The following is an 18,654-nucleotide window of genomic DNA, read 5'->3' as shown; positions in this document are numbered from 1 at the left end:
CTCAAACTCCACAGTCCTCTTGTTCTGGTTGCTGTGCCACTATTTCTGTGTCTTGTGCTTGTGCATCATGGATGTCAATAACTGCCTTCTTTGGAAGCTGCTCCACCATTTCCCATGTTGCAACTGCTAGAGGAAATCTCGATATTTCATTTCAATAAGTTCCTTGTGTTTCATCAAAATATGCCACACTGCATTTCTTTATAGTCTTTTCTTTATGTAGAGAGGAGAAAACCTATTTTGAAAAGTCATCAATAAATGTCAGGAAATACAAATTCAACCCTGGAGTTAAGGTTAGAGTGTCACCCGGCCCAAGAATGACCAAGAATCGGTCCAGCCAAACTTCAGTTCTTTATTTGCTCACACCGTATAGACAAAACCTTGCCAGACTACAGCTATTCTACCTAACCTAAGGGGAAATAACCTGGGAAAGCTCTAGGGTGGGGCTATTCTTGGTCTTCCCACAACCGCCTCCTGGACTATGTCTTCTCTTATCTTGTGCTGCTCCTTGGAATGTGCTTCCTCCTTCCGGAGAACCAGCATCATTACTGAAATCCACCACATCACCTACACATTCAGAGACACATTCCATAACACAAAGGTTGTAACAAAATTTAAAAGAAGGCCACAAAAGTGTTAGATCTGGCCTCTATGAAAGAGTTCCCAAGAAGCCATCTCTGGAAGCCAGAGAGGCAATTTCACCTCTTATCACACAGTTCACATACTAACCTCCTGGGAACAGGAAAACAAAATTGGGGGTCAGAAAAGTGACCTCAGAAGAGTGAGGATGCCATGTGGAAAGGTGAAAGCAACTGTCAAGAACATAAAAGGCATGAAACAGAAGATTCCAGCAGAGCTTCTCCATTTGGATAGAGGTCCCCCATGCCCTTGGGTAGATGCTAGGCCAACTTTGAACCACAACAGCCAGGTGTGTGAAAGGAGGAGATTGTGTGTTTTTGTGATAATGAAGGAAAGGATGTCCTTTTCTATCCAAGCATTGTAACCTGTGGAACACACTCCGTGCTCATAACTTGCTGAAAGATTGCAGCTGCTCTGCTGGCTAGTGCTTGAAGGAAATTAAGGAAACGAGTCCCACCAAAGATGTGTGCATGTTATCCCACCCTAAAATCTCTTTAAATAGACTTCTTTAGCTCAGCTGTGTGATATTATCTCCATCAAGATGGTCACTGTGAAAAGTTTATCAAGGCAAGTGGGGAGAACTTGAGCAGATGCTTGAAGAAGAGAAAAGAGAGTACTTGACCTTAAGTGGGACTCTAGGGCCAGATAGAAAATTGTGTAGGAAGATCCTCATAAACTGAATAAATCACATGTAATAATATTTTTTTATTATTTTCCCTCAGATGGTCAGTATTTGTTTACTGATTTATATTATATGGCTGCCCATATGGCCAGTACATCTTGGGGCAGAAATAAAGAGTTTAAAAAGAATATAAATACAATATCTATTATAAATACCCCAAAACACTGATCCCAACCAACTAACACAAAATGGTTCCCCAAAAGACCACTCACCAATAATGTGGGCTCTTGTCACATTTGCTTTAGTATTAGTCTCTAGGGAGAAAAATAGACTGCCAAGCCTCATCAACTGGCTGGTGGAGTGTAAGAGGGTATGGAAGGTCATGAGAGGCAGCACCAGAGTCCCTCATCCATGCCCCATCATCTGTTAATGTCAGGCTCTGCCTGCTACCCAGTAAAAACACAGACACTAGTGTAGGCTTAGGTTCTGGTTTTCTTTGAGTAACAGTATACGTGCCCTTTACAAAAGCTGAGAGTGAGTGGAGCGCGCCGGAACTGGATTTAAATAGCCTGCGCCGGTCAGCGCTCCACCCCTCCTTACTCTGAGCCCCGCCGGTTCCATCATCAGTAGGTGAGGGGTCGTGGAGCTCCGGGCATTTCCTTGATTGCTTCCCTGGCCGGTGATGGTTCATTGCCGGGCGATCAGGTTTGTAATCTCTTTGACAGCTCGGGCGTGCCTCGTGGTCTGGTCTTGTCAATTGCTTTCTTTTGCAACATTGTATCTTTCTCTTCCATGCCTCCAGCTAGGGTTGATACTTTGTTGCCAGCACCTGTTGCTCTCTTTTGTTACCTAGTTGCCTTTTCCCTTAATCCGCCTGGGACCCATTTCTCTGCATTGTCATGCGAGCCGTTGTGATGTCACAAGCATTGCAACGGTGATCATGACAGTTAAGCAGGTTGATTGGGGTTTGTTTCCCTCCAGTCCAGGAGACTGGGTGGGAGGAGGAAGAAAAGTGAGGACTCCACCTGAAGTGCTGGTGGTTCTAGTGGAAGATTGGCAGGGAGGAATTGGGGAGTGGTGTGTTCTTCTTTCCTTTAGGTGCATGGTACATAGAACTCTAGGTGGTTTTATTGTTTCATGTGATGGTTATTCTGTAATGCAGATTAAAGCAAGCATTTATTTCAGTCCCTGAAGTGTCACACTTGGGTTATCCTTTGTTTTGCCTTGTCTTTGGGGAGACACCTGGCTAGAGTAGTATGTCCTTTCTCATCTTCAATTAACCTTGAGAAAGAGATACTCCTTTGCTGTGAGAGGGTTTCATTTCACCTGGTAAAAACGGGAACTCCTTAACCTTCTTGGCATGAAGGCAAAACATTCTAAGATGAGATATGCTGCTCCTTATCGTCCTTGATCAAATTCAGTGAGAGACACTACTTGAGATAAAGAAAAGCTTGGATTTACTCTCCATAGCCACCTTCTTTTCCTATCACTGAAAGGTTTCTAAACAGTGCAAGGGAGTCCCAAGTTCTTAGAAGTTGCTCATGGTGCAAAGTAACACCCCTAAATTTCCTGATATACCTTTGTGTACTATTTTTTGTGGGGCAAAGATTATACAGGAGAAATAATACATCAATGAATGCTGAGAAAATTCCCAGTCTTCACCTGAATTCCTCTACCATGGGAAGATTATTTTTCCATAAAATTGCAACTGCAATAAAAAAAAGCTTTTGTGATGCAGACAAATTTCCTCCAGCATCTAAGGATGGGGCACAACTGATTTCTGTTAATGATGTATAATGTTCTCTGCCGGATTTTTCTCTAAGGGGGGAAAAATGGATGAAGAGAAATTCAGCATCATTCAACTATCTGGGCAAAAATTCCATAACTTTTGGATTAGAAACCACAACTTTCTTTGAAAGCCAGGGGACTAGGGGAGGAAAGATGGCAGGCAGGTTGTAACCATTTTTTGAAAAAAAAAATGGAAAGGAATATGAGGTTTTGTCTTTTCTTTTTTTTTTTACAAAGATGACATTTTTCTAATTTTTAAGGGAACCCATTAGAACACAAGCATCCTTCTGTGTTATGGTAATTTTATTAAGAAATACAGGGGCTTTTAATTTTGGAAATGAACACTACCTGAAAATAGGATAGTATCACAATGTACAAAAAAAGAAGGCTGCCTCTATAGATATTCCACAGTGTCCAGAGTGCATTTGATATCAGTGCCTCTCCATCACAAAGTGGCAAGTCCCAAGCCACTAGCAGACCCATTTCCAATGAGAAGAACAATGGCTCAGTGTGATGTATAAAACCAGCTCCAGTAATCTATTTTGCAGATGAATTCTTCTTGACCTTAAAAGGCCCTTGGAATTCATTGGGGGGAAAAAATTGGTATGGTCATTTGCACAAAGATAATGTCTACTTTGGTTCTTTCCCTAATAAAAGATGGCCTGCATTCAACAATAAGCAGGAGCTCAAATTAAATTCTCTGAAGAGAACTGCAATTAGAAAGATTTTGAGGGTGTCCATTCATCATTATATCGGACCTTGATTCTGAATTCACTAAAGCCCAGAATGGCAGTTTTCAACTTGTGGCACTCATCATCATCACATTTATTACAGCCCTATGGCCAGAAACAATAAAACTAAACAATAGCAACAATCTTAGATTAATACATAGATATAAAAACAAAAGCAATTAATATACTGACTATGCTGGCAGTTTGCAACTTGTGGCACTCAGCATGTGCTAAAGCAACTCATAGCACCCTGAAAAGCAAGGCTATTTAGTAGGGATAAGGGATTGTAAGTCATCACCTTCTCAAGTGCTACCACTGGTCCAGAGTGGCAAGGCTCTACTCCTGTCTCAGCTGTGTCTCCCTTTGAAATTTCATTCCTTTCCTCATACAAATGAGGAAAAAGACACAGAACATTTCAGTAAGAAAAAATAGGATAGAAAACCTCTTCAAAATAAAGTATCAGAATCTCCACATTTTAGACAGGACAGACATGATATTCTTATTTCTTATGCTGTAGATGATTGGATTGAACAGGGGTGGAAGTAAAGAATATAGGACAGTGAATGCTAAATCTAAGTAAGTTGGGGTGTTAGAGGGAGGTCTCAAATAAGCCAAGCATCCAGACACCAAAAACATGGAAAAGACTATGAAATGGGGAAAACAAGTGGAGAAGGCCTTCTGCCTTCCTTGCACAGAAGGGATTTTCAACACTGCTTTGAAGATCATGCCATAAGACACAATGATCAAAATAAAGCATCCTAATGCTGCAGTGACACTGGCCGCTACAACTCCAACTTCCACTAGATTGAATCCAGAGCAGGATAACTTTAGCAATTCTGGAATTTCACAGAAAAACTGGTTGACAACATTAGAACAGAAAGGGATGAAAAAAGTGCCAATAGTATGTAAAATTCCATAGAAAAGACTTGTGACCACAACCACAATCACAATTTTTGAGCAGGCTTTCCAATTCATCACCATCTCATAGTGTAATGGATAGCAGATAGCAACATACCGATCATAGGCCATGACTGTCAGGAGGGAGAAATCACAAACTTCGAAGGACATAAAGAGAAAGACTTGAGCAACGCAACCAGAGTAAGAGATGTTTCTGGTATTCATGAGGGAATTACTCATGGATTTGGGGACAATGACTGAAACAATGCCCAGGTCCTGCACCGCCAGATTCATTAGCAAGAAGTACATGGGGCTGCGCAGTCGATGGTCAAAAGCTACCACAGAGATGATGAGAAGATTTGCTGTTGCAGTTGCCAGGTATAATATGAAGAATAAGAAGAAATGGAGAAGCTGCAGGTGCCGATTTTTTGAGAATTCCAGGAGGAGAAAGTAAGACAGAGTGGTTTGATTGTCCATGTTTAAGTTATGGCGAAGATTAATGCCACATCTGCAAGGAATGAGAGGTGAGAGAAAACAGGACAACAGTTAAAACACATCCACAACATTTAGGGAGTGTCTTTCTCCAGTCAGTGCCCTCTGCATACATTTCAATCTATCACTGATTAAGGAACCCATCGTCAACCCTTCCCTCACCTTCCATCCTAATCATATTCTTTGTGTAGTGTTTAACCTAGAAGAGGCTTCCATAGACCTCCTCAATCATGGAGGTTCTCTTCCATCTTTGGAATAGCCATTTTCTAATCACTCTTATAAGGCTATGGTGGTGGTGAAAAACATGAGTAGAAGGGGTTATATACGATGACTTGATATCCTGGAGGATATAAACCTAGCAAGTGAAAACATGATATAAAATGTTGCAATAAAGAGCCAGTTTAGTCTAGTAGTTAAGGCAATGGACTATAAACCAAGAGACTGTCAATTCTAGTCCCGCCTTAGGCATGAAAGCTGGCTGGGTGACCTTGGGACAGTCACTCTCTCTCAGCCCAACCCACCTCATAGGGAGGAGGAAGGAGTATTAGGCATGTTCACCACCTGGAGTTATATATAAAAATAATAAAGGTGTGGTAGAAAATAAATAAATAGATAAATAAATAATACTTGAGGGTAGAGACTGTCTAACTGCCTGATTTTCTGTCTCTCTGTCTGTCTGTCTCTCACATGCAAAAGCACAGATACACAGACACCCACACAGACTGAGAATAGGTGAATGCTAATGTTTTTGTTAGCTGCTCTAGTGGCTTTTTGGCTGAATAATCAGATTATAATGCCAAAGAAACAAACAAACAAAAATAGTTGAGTAATTATCTATGCAATGGTATATTAGAAGAAAAGATAGAACTTTACTTAAGACCTCTGGTTCATGATTTGCACCTCCTCCGTGAAATTTAACCCTACTTTAACTCCAGCTTTGCTGAAGTGCAATACTTTGGTGAAGTGAAGGAAAAAAGAACAACTATTCCCAGTGATTAGTGGCTTTTTTTGGTCAGACCTAACAACCCCCTGTTCTTACAGGAATCGGGCAAGCATACATTGGTAAATGGGTCCCAGTTTGAAGAGTATTGGTTTGCCCTCAGTAGTCCTTTCAGTGAATCCCTGTGTACTATAAGTTTAGTACCAACAGCGAATGAAATTAATTTTAAAAGGGACCCAAGGATGAGTTTTTCAAGCTGAGATTGGGCAGACATCCCCCCTGACTTTTTCCCATTTACATTGCTTATTGCTGTATCTTGATTAAACGATGGCAGATGTAGGAAAAGCATATCTGCAAATAATAAGAGCCATGAATTCTTCTTTGGCATTCCTTTTCAGGAACTCATCTGCTCTTCCATAAAACCTTTACCTTAGTCAGAAGGAGTCCAAAATAATTCTGATCCCCGCCACCCTAGGATATCTGGACTAGTGATCCTTCTGCTCCAGGGCAGCAACCTTGTAGGAAATGAGTAGGAAAGCCATTCTCTTTGGGTAGCTTGCTCTTTCAGCTACCCTCTTTTCCTCTCTACTCATAGCTGAAATCATTCAGAAGAACTGCAAAGAGGGAGGCAGCCCTGAGTTTCCCCCTCAGTTGCTAGCCAAAGAGAAACCGAATTCAGCCTCTGAAGCCAAACCTTTTGCCCCAGACTGAAAGAGCCTATCCCTCAAGGAGACAGTGGCTTGTCAGGGTCCTTGTCAGGGTCCGCCACTAAGCCCCAGAGAACTGAACATATAACCCTCCGACTACACACCTTTCTTCCTGCAAATTAATAATATTTCTCTTTATTATGCTTTTCCTCATTCAATTAAGTAGTGTCTTACATTCTTACGAATGACTATGTATCATTTGTATGTTAGCTTTACATATTATTCATGCTATATTCATATATTTCTATTTCTATTTCTATGTCTATTAAAGTTTTTTTAAAGGAAGAAAAAAACTAATACAAACTAATATAAAGTGAGAAAAGAAAGAAATCAAAGACAATGTTAAAAGTGCAAGAAAGGAAAAGGAAAATAGAAAGACAATAGGAAGAAGTAGCTTCCAATCTCTTCATAGCAGTTATAAGTACAATTATAAATTTACCTCTTACTCTATGGCTACAGCATAACTCTCTTCTTTCTATAATCTATCCTGTCTAATCATCAAAACCATAAATCATACGCTCATTTTTTCATCAGCAATAGACGTGGATGTTGTCTTGTCTCTGACCAAAGAAGTCAATTTAGTCATCTCAGCAAGTTCCATCATCTTCACCAACCTTTACTCCATCGTGGGTGGTGCTGAATCTTTCCACCTTTGTGCATACAACAATCTCGCTGCAATTATCATAGACAAAAATAAAATTCCATGACTTCTTTCTAGCTGTTTTGACCACCAATCCCAGACATGCTATATTCCTCATAAATCATCAGGTATTTAGGATTTCATGGTCTTTATAACCATTTATTTCAAATATTAGATAATAAAATTGTTTGGTTATTCATTATGCTTTCATTTTTGGACTTCTGAAATGCATAAACTTGTTTAATAACCCACAATATAAAGGTACAACAGAACTGTTGCTGACCCCAGTTACTGTATCACTTTACAACTCACATCTTTATCTTCATGAAGTAATATTTGAAATTATATGATAATGGACACTTTTAGCAGGATGAATGAGGAATAAAGATGATATATTACTAAATCTTTTCTCCCATCCAACTTTACTTCTAAGGGATGGTGGAGCTAGATAAAAGTTGGCTTCCTTGGTTGCCATTCACACTTTTCTCACAGTTTATTACTTATACTATTTTACTGTATTACAATAATGTGCCACATTTGAAGGATTAAACCCTTAAAGCCTTCTCACTAAATAAGATCAGGGTGAGGGAGTTGTCCCATATTTTTTATCAACTAGAAAATGAGATGGACACACCATACCTAACAATGTTTTTTTACAGTTCAGCATCCCTTTGGATAATTGGAGTCAATTACTTATCACCAACAGAAAACACTTTCAGAAATGTCACCATCCATTATCCTTTAAGTGGAAATGCACCTTGAAATAATGTTAGTGATGCTATTCCCCTACTAGGGATCAATTCATGTAATAGGCTCTACATTTCTGCAAATGAAATATCTCCATTTTTATTTTCCACTATCAGCATGTTGGAAAGATACCATCATGCTGAATACAGATTGGTTTTATTGCCTAGGATGGAACATAGAGCAGCTCCCCATCCTTGAGTCTCGTTATTCTGATTCATAACATTTTTAATTTGGATCTAAATTTCTGAAACTAAATCCCCCTTTCCTCCCCTCCAACATATTGCATTATAGGAAAGCACTAGGTTATAATTTCATTTCTTTAAATTATCTTCCCAATGTTGAAATTATAAAAATGAATCTAACACAGTCAAATCAGACATATTTAACTAAATTACAGTCTGCCCCAGAAAGCAGGAGATGGCTTTTCTGTCAAATATTCAGCATACAAATCACTTACTATTTTTCTGCACAGAATTATTGTTTCTTTTGATGCATGCTGTTTACACCCTTCAGTACTGATTCAATAATGGAAAAAATACTATGCAACTCTTGTTTGATCAGGTAAAGGCATATCACCAGTGAGAAGCTTTATATCTGGCAATCTGAGTGATCTTTTAGTATCCCTCCAGACTTAATTACATAGTGTAAGGCTATACAGATTTTGACCTGCTGAGAGTCTTTTGATTTCAGTCAAAGAGATGAACAAAACATTAGACATTAGACATTTATTTGACTTGATTTGGGCCCCCTGCTCCCAGACTGTACCTCTGAATTTGGCTTGATGCTTGAATATGCTTAATAGTATTTAGCAAACAAGTCTGAGATGTGGATTGCAAAAACAGTTGTCTTTTATACAAAGGTACCTTTAGGTGCTAGAAGTAGTGTGCCAGATATGTCAGGGTGATAAAGGGACAAGGTGTAGCAGAAATCCCTCACAGACAGTAATATCCTCAGAGCTTCATGGACTATTCTTTTGTTACTCAAAGAAGTAGACATATGCTTTGCCATGACTCATCTGGTCTTCCTGTTTTTATTTGAATACCCTATATACCATTTTCCTTAAATATTAATCAGTCATATTGATTGTTCCTAATTATAGTTCCATATTTATATTTCTGCAGTGTTTTGGGGAGTCCAATAGTAAACTATCACCAATCAAAACAATACATTAATCACATTTCAAGTTCTCAGGAGAGTTGGTTCTGTAAGAGGCTCAATATTGTAAAACATTTATTTTGACAGATGCAACAAAGAACAATTTATAATACATGAAATAAACAAACTACATACATTCAATGGGTCATACCTAGTCAGTGATCCTAATCTGACTGCAACTTCTTAATAAGCTGAAGCTCAAAGTTAAGGTGAGCAACAAATTGGTACATCAAAGGGGAATTATCATTGTTTGCTAAATAGTCTCCAACCAAGCAATTTCCAAAAGGCAGCTTTGACATCTTTGTTCCTCATACTGTAGATTATTGGATTCATTAGTGAAGGCACAACAGTATACAGGGCAGTAAACACTTGGTCCAATCTGGATGGAGAATTAGCAGGTAGTATCAGGTGAGCCAAGAGGCTACTGCCAACCAATAGGGAAACAACAATGAGGTGGGGGATGCAAGTGGAAAAGGCCTTTTCCCTCCTCTCAACTGAGGGCATTCTCAGCACAGTGGTAAAGATCCACACATAGGTCAAGATAATGAATGACAGCCAGCCAACTCCTAAACATGAACTAAAGACAAGAATCCAGATTTCACTGAGGTAAGAATCAGAACAAAAGAGCTTCATTAATTGGGGAACTTCACAGAAGAACTGATTGATGATGTTGGAGCAGAAAGGCATTGAAAAAATATTCACTGTATATAGAGCTGCATGCAGAAATCCAGCCACCCATGCCCCACCAGCCATTTGGAGGCAAATGGACCACTTCATTATGGATGCAAAGTGCAATGGGTGACAGATGGCAATGTATCTATCATAGGCCATGACAGTGAGAAGGAATAAATTTGATGACAGGAAAAAGAAAGAGAAAAACAATTGTGTCACACATTCAGAATATGAAATCCAGTTGGAGTTTATCAGGGCATTAACAATAGATTTGGGTATAATGGCAGAGGTGGCACCAAGGTCACCAATAGATAAATTGATTAGAAAGAAATACATTGGAGTGTGCAGATAACAATTGACCAGTATCAGAAAAATAATCAGAAGATTTCCCATCAGGATGAAAAGATACATTATCAAGAAGACAATGCTATATAAAATTTGAACCTCTTGATTTCCAGAAAATCCAAGAAGTACAAAGTCCATTGTACTTATTTGTCATGAGTGCCGTTGAGCTGAAGACATCAGCACAACGGCACAAATGACAATAACGAGGAAACAGAGGAAGGGGCTCAAGATAAGCATAGCACGCACAATAAAAAGCACAGACCCTAGCCGGAGCATGCAGCCATCAAAACACAAAAGAGAGAGAAGAAAAGACAAAGGATAGGTGGATCGCGAGGCACACCCAAGCTGTTAGCACAAGCGCAACGGAGATCGCCCAGCTGACAGCAATCACCAGCTGAATGAGGAAACCGATGATGGGCGATCCCGGGGCAGCCGCTGGGGCCTCGCAACCCTTCACCTACTGGCATGACAGCATGCAGGACAAAGGGGGGATGACGTAACCCAGGGTGAGGGGGCGCTGACTGGCGCGGGGTATTTAAACCCCGCACCGGCGCGCTCCTCTCACTCTCAGCTTTTTTCGCAACTGACACTACGTACGAAATAAACCGGAACCTGCTCTCATATGAATCAGCGTCAGTGTTTTACTCTGCGGTAGGCAGTGCATGACATAAAGCTGAGAGTCACAAACTCAGCCTCGCCGAGCCCCACCGGACAACGAGCCGCGGGAGGAATAGACGGCGAGAAGACCACGAGCAATGAGGCCGACGCATCGTGGCCAAAGCGGGCGAACCGCACGGCAAGAAGCAGAAGAGGACCGATCGAGGCCAGAGGCACCGCGGACCCCAGGAGCCACGGACACCCGCCCGGCCCACCCCGAGCCTCAGCTCCAACCCCAGAGGGAGACGGCGGCGGAGGCGACCCGGCCACGGGAGGGAGCAACATACCTCCCGAGATCAGCAGAGACCCCCCCGCCCCACATCGCACCCCAGCCACGAGCGTGGAGCGGCAGCCCAACTGCAGCAAGCACGGTGGAGGACGGAGAGGCAACCCAGCCGACGCACCCCCAAACGGAGGAAGCGGACCAGTGGACGGGACTGCCTGAACCCCACCAGTGGCCCAACCCGGCGGACACCCCGACAGACCCGACCCCAGCTGCGGTGCGGATTTCGGACGGGGAAACTCAAGCCAGACTCGCGGCCATGGAGGCCCAGCTACAGGACCTCAGGACCATGCTGCAATCGCTGATGTCCCCGGCACCGCCCAACGACGTTCCCATGCAGGCCCACACCCCGAGCGGGTCGTCGCTCCCCCATGGGCTGAATGCGAATCAACAAGCGGCCCAAGCGGACGAAGCCAGGAGTCGGGAAGCGAGAGGAGGGGACTCACAGAACGCCCGGGCCCCAAAGGACTTCCCCATTTTCTTCGACGGGAACCCCGCGAAACTGTCGTTCTTCATTACGAACACCAGGGAGTTCATGGGGCGGCACGGACACTCCTTTAACTCTGAAGCGGACAAGATCGCAGCCGTGGCGATCAAACTACAAGACCGGGCGGCGGACTGCTACGTCCAAATGTACGAGTCCAACTCCCCCGCCCTCTCTGACTTCCATGCTTTCATTACCGAGATGAGGCGCTACTTTGAGGACCCACTAGCCAAAGAGAGGGCTAAAAGCGCACTCCAAAGCCTCAAACAGGGCGCACGCACTGTCCCGGACTACGCCCTCGAATTTAAAGCTCTAGCAGGGAAGATCAACGACTGGTCCGAGACCACCCTGCTAGAAATGTTTAAAAGGGGGCTCAACCGCGAAGTACTTCAATGGGCTCTCTACCGGGACGATCCGGAGACTCTGCACGGCTGGATCCACCTCGCAGGGAAAGCAGAAAACGCGCACCGCACCTTCCTAATGGCAACGACGGAAGACAAAACCAACACCTACCCAAAGGTATCCGCGCCACATGTGGGGACGGCCGGTCCCACATATCCAAGGAAGAAATTCACTCGCGGGCCCTGCGGGAGGTGTGGGAAAATGGGGCACAAAACGGCAGATTGCTTCTCCAATCGAGCCCCAGCGAGCGCTCCTAAACCTGCACCGAAACCTAACCTCAAACCAACTAACCCGCCGCCACCCCCCCACCGCCAAATGACCGGAGCCAAAGACACCGGACGAAGGCTGGGATGCTTACTGGGGGGGAAAGGATGCCGTAGACCCAGACCAGCCAGCGGGAAACGCTCCCCGCCTGCCCTAAAATGCACCGCGAGGCAGGTGGTGGGACAGAGGCGCGGACCACTTTGACAGAGCGGCGAAAACGCCGTAATAATGGCGGCAATCAAGCTCTCTGGGGGCAACGGAGCCACCACGGCCGCGGCACTAGTGGACTCGGGGTGCTCGAAAAACCTGATCCACCCTGACATAGTCGCAAAACTCGCCCTACGCTGCCTCCCCCTCCCCACGCCGCTGGCATTTCACCAGCTGGACGGCTCAACAGCGGGAGGGACACCAGCCACGATGCAGACTGAGCCGGTTACCCTACAAATGGGTACCCACACCAAACGAACATCGTTCGTGGTAACCCACATAGGACGGCCCATCGTAGTCTAGGGATACCATGGCTTGCAACAAACAACCCGCGCATCGACTGGGCGACCCGCACCTTCCGATTCGACAACGGCGAGTACCGGCGCCAGTTCCAGCGGGCAGGACCAACCCCACGGTGGGACGAGCAGAGGCGGCAACCCAGGACAACACAACCACACCAGAAGACCTACCGGAGCAATACGCTGACTTCTCAGAGGTCTTCGGAGAGGTGGAAGCTGATCAACTGCCCCCCCACCGCAAGACGGACTGCAGGATTGACCTGCTGCCCGATGTCCCCTTACCTAGGCCGAAGATTTACTCGATGACCCCGAAGCAGATGGCAACCCTCCGGGAGTTCATCGACAAAAACCTAGAGAGGGGATTCATAGAGCCAGCATGCTCACCGGTCGGAGCACCTGTCCTATTTTGAGAGAAAAAGGATGGCACCCTACGGCTCTGCACCGACTACCGGGGCCTCAATGCAGCTTCCCTATCCAATAAATACCCCTTACCCCTCGTAAAAGACATGCTCGCCCACCTGTCCACGGGCAGAGTATTCTCCAAGCTGGACCTGCGCGAGGCGTACTACCGAATCCGAATCAGGGAGGGGGATGAATGGAAAACGGCGTTCAACTGCCCCCTAGGCACCTTTCAGTACAAACTGCTGCCTTTCGGACTAGCAGGGGCCCCGGGGGTATTCATGCAGCTCATCAATGAGGTTCTGCATGAGCACCTGTTCAAAGGGGTCCTGGTCTACATAGACGACGTCCTTATCTACTCCAAAACGCACAAGGAACACGTGACCCTAGTCAGACAAATCCTCAACAAGCTAAAACGGGCGAAACTCTATGCCAAACCCTCAAAGTGCAAATTCCATAAAGCACGCCTAGACTACCTGGGGTACCGAATCTCCGGGGAAGGCATAGAGATGGACCCTGCAAAAGTCGAGGTGGTGGTGAACTGGGAACGCCCCCGTAACAGGCGCCAACTCCAGAGCTTCCTCGGCTTCGCGAATTTTTACAGGTCATTCGCCCGGGGGTTCGCGGAGATAGCCCTCCCCCTAACAGACCTCCTCAAGACTAAAGGAGTGGGGGACACACGACGCGCCAAGAACCCGGGCACAGTACTGAATTGGACTCCCGCGTGCCAAACCGCATTCAACAGGCTGAAAGTGCTGTTCACCACGGAGCCAATCCTCGCGCACCCGGACCCAGAACGGCCGTTCGTGGTCCAAGCCGACACCTCAGACTTCTCCCTGGGGGCCATCCTACTCCAAAAAGACCCCACAGGAGTCCTAAAACCATGCGCCTACCTGTCGAAGAAATTCTCTGAGACAAAAAGGCGCTGGCACGTCTGGGAGAAGGAAGCCTTCGCGGTGAAATCGGTGTTGGAAACATGGAGGCACCTACTGGAAGGCGCCACCCAACCATTCTAGGTCTGGACTGACCACCGGAACCTCGAGGCCCTCCGAACGCCCAGACGCCTCAGCCCAAAACAGGTCAGATGGGCCCAATTCTTCAGCCGCTTCAACTTTCAGCTGAAGTTTATGCCGGGCAAAAAGAACTTCCTAGCTGATGCCCTCTCCCGACTGCCCCAAGACGAGGAGCCCGCCCCAGACATGATCGGGACAGTCCTATCCGCTTCCCAGCTGGGGATGGCGGTGACCACCCGGAGCAGTGCTCGGAAGCAGCCCAACCCCACGGCACAACCGACGGTGGGTCAACCAGTAACCAGACGGCGCCAACCACAACTGCCAGGGGGGATACGCGCAGACCTCACTGCTGCCCTCAAAACCGACCCTTGGCTCCTAGCAAACCCCGACAAGGTGACGATGGCACAGGACCTGGCATGGGGGGAAGGCAGAATATATGTCCCAGACTCGCAACGCCAGGCGATCTTGCGCATATCCCACGACGCCAAGCAGGCGGGACACTTCGGGTTCCTGAAGACCCTGCACCTCACACGACGCCAATTCTGGTGGCCCGCGCTGAGACGGGACGTGAAAGCCTATGTAGCGTCCTGCCCGACATGCGCCAGGGCCAAACGGGCACCAGGTAAGCCCCCGGGACTTTTACAAAAGGTGGCGGAGCCCTCCCGCCCATGGGAGGAAATCTCCATGGATTTCATAGTAGATCTCCCACCCAGCCAGAAGAAAACGGCCATTTGGGTGGTGAAAGACTACTTTTCGAAACAAGCCCACTTCATCCCATGTTCATCGGTCCCGTCCGCCCAACAACTAGCCAAACTCTTCCTGATACACGTGTACAGGTTACACGGATGTCCCGCATGTGTGGTGACCGACAGGGGCACACAATTCACTTCTAAATTCTGGCGGGCCTTCCTAAAGCTGACGGGGACCCAACAGGCCCTATTCACTGCCTGGCACCCCCAGACGGACGGAGCCACAGAGGTCCTCAATGGCACCCTAGAACAATTCATACGCTCATACACCAACTACCACCAAGACGACTGGGTCGAACTGCTCCCATTTGCGGAAGTCGCATATAATAACGCTGTCCACACGAGCACGGGGAAAACCTCGTTCGAAGTAGTCTCGGGGCGCGACTTTGTCCCCATACCGGAGCTACCGCAACCCCCGGGACCCCAAGTGGATGCTAGTGACTGGGGACGGAAGATTGCGGAATCGTGGCCAATAATCACGGCAGCGCTGAAGGAAGCACAGGAGGCCTACAAAGAGCAGGCCGACAAGCACTGGCGCCAGCAACCGACGTTCCAGGCAGGGGATATGGTCTACCTATCCACCAAATTCCTGAAGTCACCTCAACCCTCAAAAAAACTGGGGCCTAAGTATATTGGGCCGCTTCGAGTAACCCAAATAGTGAACCCGGTGGCAATACGCCTGGACCTGCCGCACAATCTATGGAGACTCCACCCGGTATTTCACACCAGCCTCCTGAAACCTGCAACCACCTCTCGATGGCACCCGAGCACGCCACCGCCCTCCCCAGTGATGATCGACGGCCAACAACATTTCGACGTAAGAGATACTTGACTCTCGCCGTCAACGGGGAATATTACACTATCTAGTAAGGTGGAAACACTTCCCCCACCCAGAATGGGTGGCGGCGCAACACGTCAAGGTGCCAGACCTGACCCGGGCATTCCACCAGACGTACCCCGACAAGCCAAAGGGGCGACAAACCGAACCGGCCCCTGAACACCCTTTTCCCCGTGGGCCCCCCCGCCAACCGCACCCCCAGGGGAAAGGGCCCCCCAAGCCCGCGACTTGGGTAGACCTCCCTCCCCCCGGGACTCACCCTTCCCCCGCCCCGGGCCCACGAGGGAGTGACATTGGTCACCTGTGCATGCCTGGGGGGAACGCCCAGGATGCACACATAACAAAGACGACACACTTGGAAAAAAGATAAGGGCCCTACCTTGAGCTGAAAAGCACCCGACTAGCCACGCCTCTCTCCTCGCCATACTGAGCCAAACAAGCAGGGTGTGGCCGGAGCATGCGCACGCCCAGGGTGTGGCCGGGGCATGCGCACTGGGAACACACCCTAGATGGACACGAGGTAGAAGGCGGAACAAAGGGAGGGGCGAAATCACTCCGGCGGTAAATTAAAAAAAAAAAAAAACATTTTGACAGCTCGCCTGGTAAAAAACCGGAAGGCCGGGGGGGGGCACTATTCGGACAGGGGGCAGTATGTCATGAGTGCCGTTGAGCGGAAGACATCAGCACAACGGCACAAATGACAATAACGAGGAAACAGAGGAAGGGGCTCAAGATAAGCATAGCATGCACAACAAAAACCACAGACCCTAGCTGGAGCATGCAGCCATCAAAACACAAAAGAGAGAGTGGAAAGGACAAAGGTTAGGCGGATCGCGAGGCACACCCAAGCTGTTAGCACAAGCGCAACGGAGATCGCCCAGCTGACAGCAATCACCGGCTGAATGAGGAAACCGATGATGGGCGATCCCGGGGCACCTGCAGGGGCCTCGCAACCCTTCACCTACCGGCAAGACAGCATGCAGGACAAAGGGGGGATGACGTAACCCAGGGTGAGGGGGCGCTGACCGGCGCGGGGTATTTAAACCCCGCACCGGCACGCTCTCCTCACTCTCAGCTTTTTTTTCGCAACTGTTACTACGTAAAGAAATAAACCTGAAGCTGCTCTTGCATGAATCAGCGTCAGTGTTTTACTCTGCGGTAGGCAGTGCATGACATATGTACTTCTTCCTTGGCAATCTCTCTTTTGTGGAGATCTGCTACATTTCCACTACTCTCCCCAAAATGCTATGGGACCTCTTTTCAGGGGACAAGGCTATCTCCTACATAGGATGTGCACTGCAATTGTATTTCTTTGTTGCTTTAGGGAGCACAGAATGTGTGCTTCTGTCAGCCATGGCATATGATCGTTATGTAGCTATCTGCCACCCCTTGCACTACACTATACTCCTCAACCAAAAAGTATGTCAATGTTTGTTAGCAGCCTCCTGGACTATTGGCCACTTCAATTCCACTATTAACACAGCCATGGTCTTTTCCCTACATTTCTGCCACTCCAATGAAATCAATCACTTTTTTTGTGACATTCCTCCCTTACTACGCTTATCTTGCTCTGACATCTTCATCAGCCAGATGGTGACCTTCACCATCTCTGGGAGTATCATGATTGTGTCATTTGGCCTGATCCTTCTTTCTTATATTCTCATTGTCTCCTCTGTCCTCAAAATCCGCACTGCTCATGGGAGGATCAAGGCATTTTCCACCTGTGGATCACATCTCACTGTGGTGAGCATCTTTTATGGCACCATCATCTACACCTATATGCGGCCTTCATCTGCGCACACTATAGGAGGAGACCGCCTCATTTCTGTGCTATATGCCATCATTACACCACTGCTCAACTCCTTGATCTATTGCTTCCAAAACAAGGAAGTACAGGGGGGCCTTTGGAATGCTCTTGGAAAAAGCAGGTTATAGTTGTAAGTTTTAAAAGTTAAGATTCATACAATATCATAAAAACAGTGGGTGTAAAGAAAAATCACTGAGATGTTTTCCCTCTGATTATTTTGTAATAATGCAGTATAACTAATAAAGGAACTAACTTCACCATTTTGTGCACATATTTTTTATATCATTACAGCTAATGGGAGCACCATTTGCCTTTTCCAAATATTTCCAGCTATTTCACAGAGTTTCTTTTTAAACTACAATCTAGGGGAATTTCATAGTATATGGTGGTATGTAGCTTACATTAATTTAGCATTTCTAATGGAATATTGAATTTTCATCAATAATTAATATATATAAACAACCAGCAAATTCCATTCTCCCTTTCACTGACAATATTACATAGCCTGGTAATTAACATCTACTAGCAAACAATCATGCTCTGTGAAGACCAAAAACCCAACTAATGGAATATTGTATTTTATGCTTCGCTTGTGGGAAGGATGTTGTCGCTTTGGTAGTGAAGCAATTTATTAGTGTGGGTTATTAAATGTCTGGAATCTTACATTATTCCCTATTTATCAGAATATTAGATCTCCCCATGCCGATCGTACAGTGCCATTGCAGGGGGCTGTGCAATGACAGCACAATGAAATTCAGCCCTTTTTCTTCTTCTGGCAAAAGAGCAAATCATCTGCATGGGGCCCACCTTGATTGAATATTGGATCTCTGTCCTACTCCAGAAGAACGTTACAGCAATGACCCAGTGGAAATGAATAAAA

The 18,654-nt window shown here is 46.1% G+C and overlaps 2 protein-coding genes across 2 annotated transcripts; one reads left to right on the top strand and one right to left on the bottom strand.

Annotated features, from left to right (window-relative positions):
* Positions 1-4,236: 4,236 nt before the first annotated feature.
* On the bottom strand, positions 4,237-5,169 carry LOC134497357 (olfactory receptor 14C36-like). Its single transcript, XM_063303018.1, has one exon. It carries the CDS (start codon positions 5,149-5,151, stop codon positions 4,237-4,239), a length of 915 nt encoding a protein of 304 aa, XP_063159088.1. The 5' UTR covers positions 5,152-5,169.
* Positions 5,170-17,143: 11,974 nt separating this feature from the next.
* On the top strand, positions 17,144-17,902 carry LOC134496663 (olfactory receptor 5A2-like). Its single transcript, XM_063302375.1, has one exon. The coding sequence runs from the start codon at positions 17,144-17,146 to the stop codon at positions 17,900-17,902; it is 759 nt and encodes a 252-aa protein (XP_063158445.1).
* The last annotated feature ends 752 nt before the right edge of the window (positions 17,903-18,654 follow it).

The sequence above is a fragment of the Candoia aspera genome, chromosome 4 (genome assembly GCF_035149785.1).
Source record: "Candoia aspera isolate rCanAsp1 chromosome 4, rCanAsp1.hap2, whole genome shotgun sequence".
NCBI classification, from domain to species: Eukaryota; Metazoa; Chordata; class Lepidosauria; order Squamata; family Boidae; genus Candoia; species Candoia aspera.
Note: the sequence above shows the minus strand (reverse complement) of the source record. Positions and strands in the feature narration are given on the sequence as shown.

Excerpts from the sequence above, each read along its gene's own strand:
- LOC134497357 (XM_063303018.1), bottom strand. The coding sequence starts at position 5,151 with ATGGACAATCAAACCACTCTGTCTTACTTTCTCCTCCTGGAATTCTCA.
- LOC134496663 (XM_063302375.1), top strand. The coding sequence starts at position 17,144 with ATGTACTTCTTCCTTGGCAATCTCTCTTTTGTGGAGATCTGCTACATT.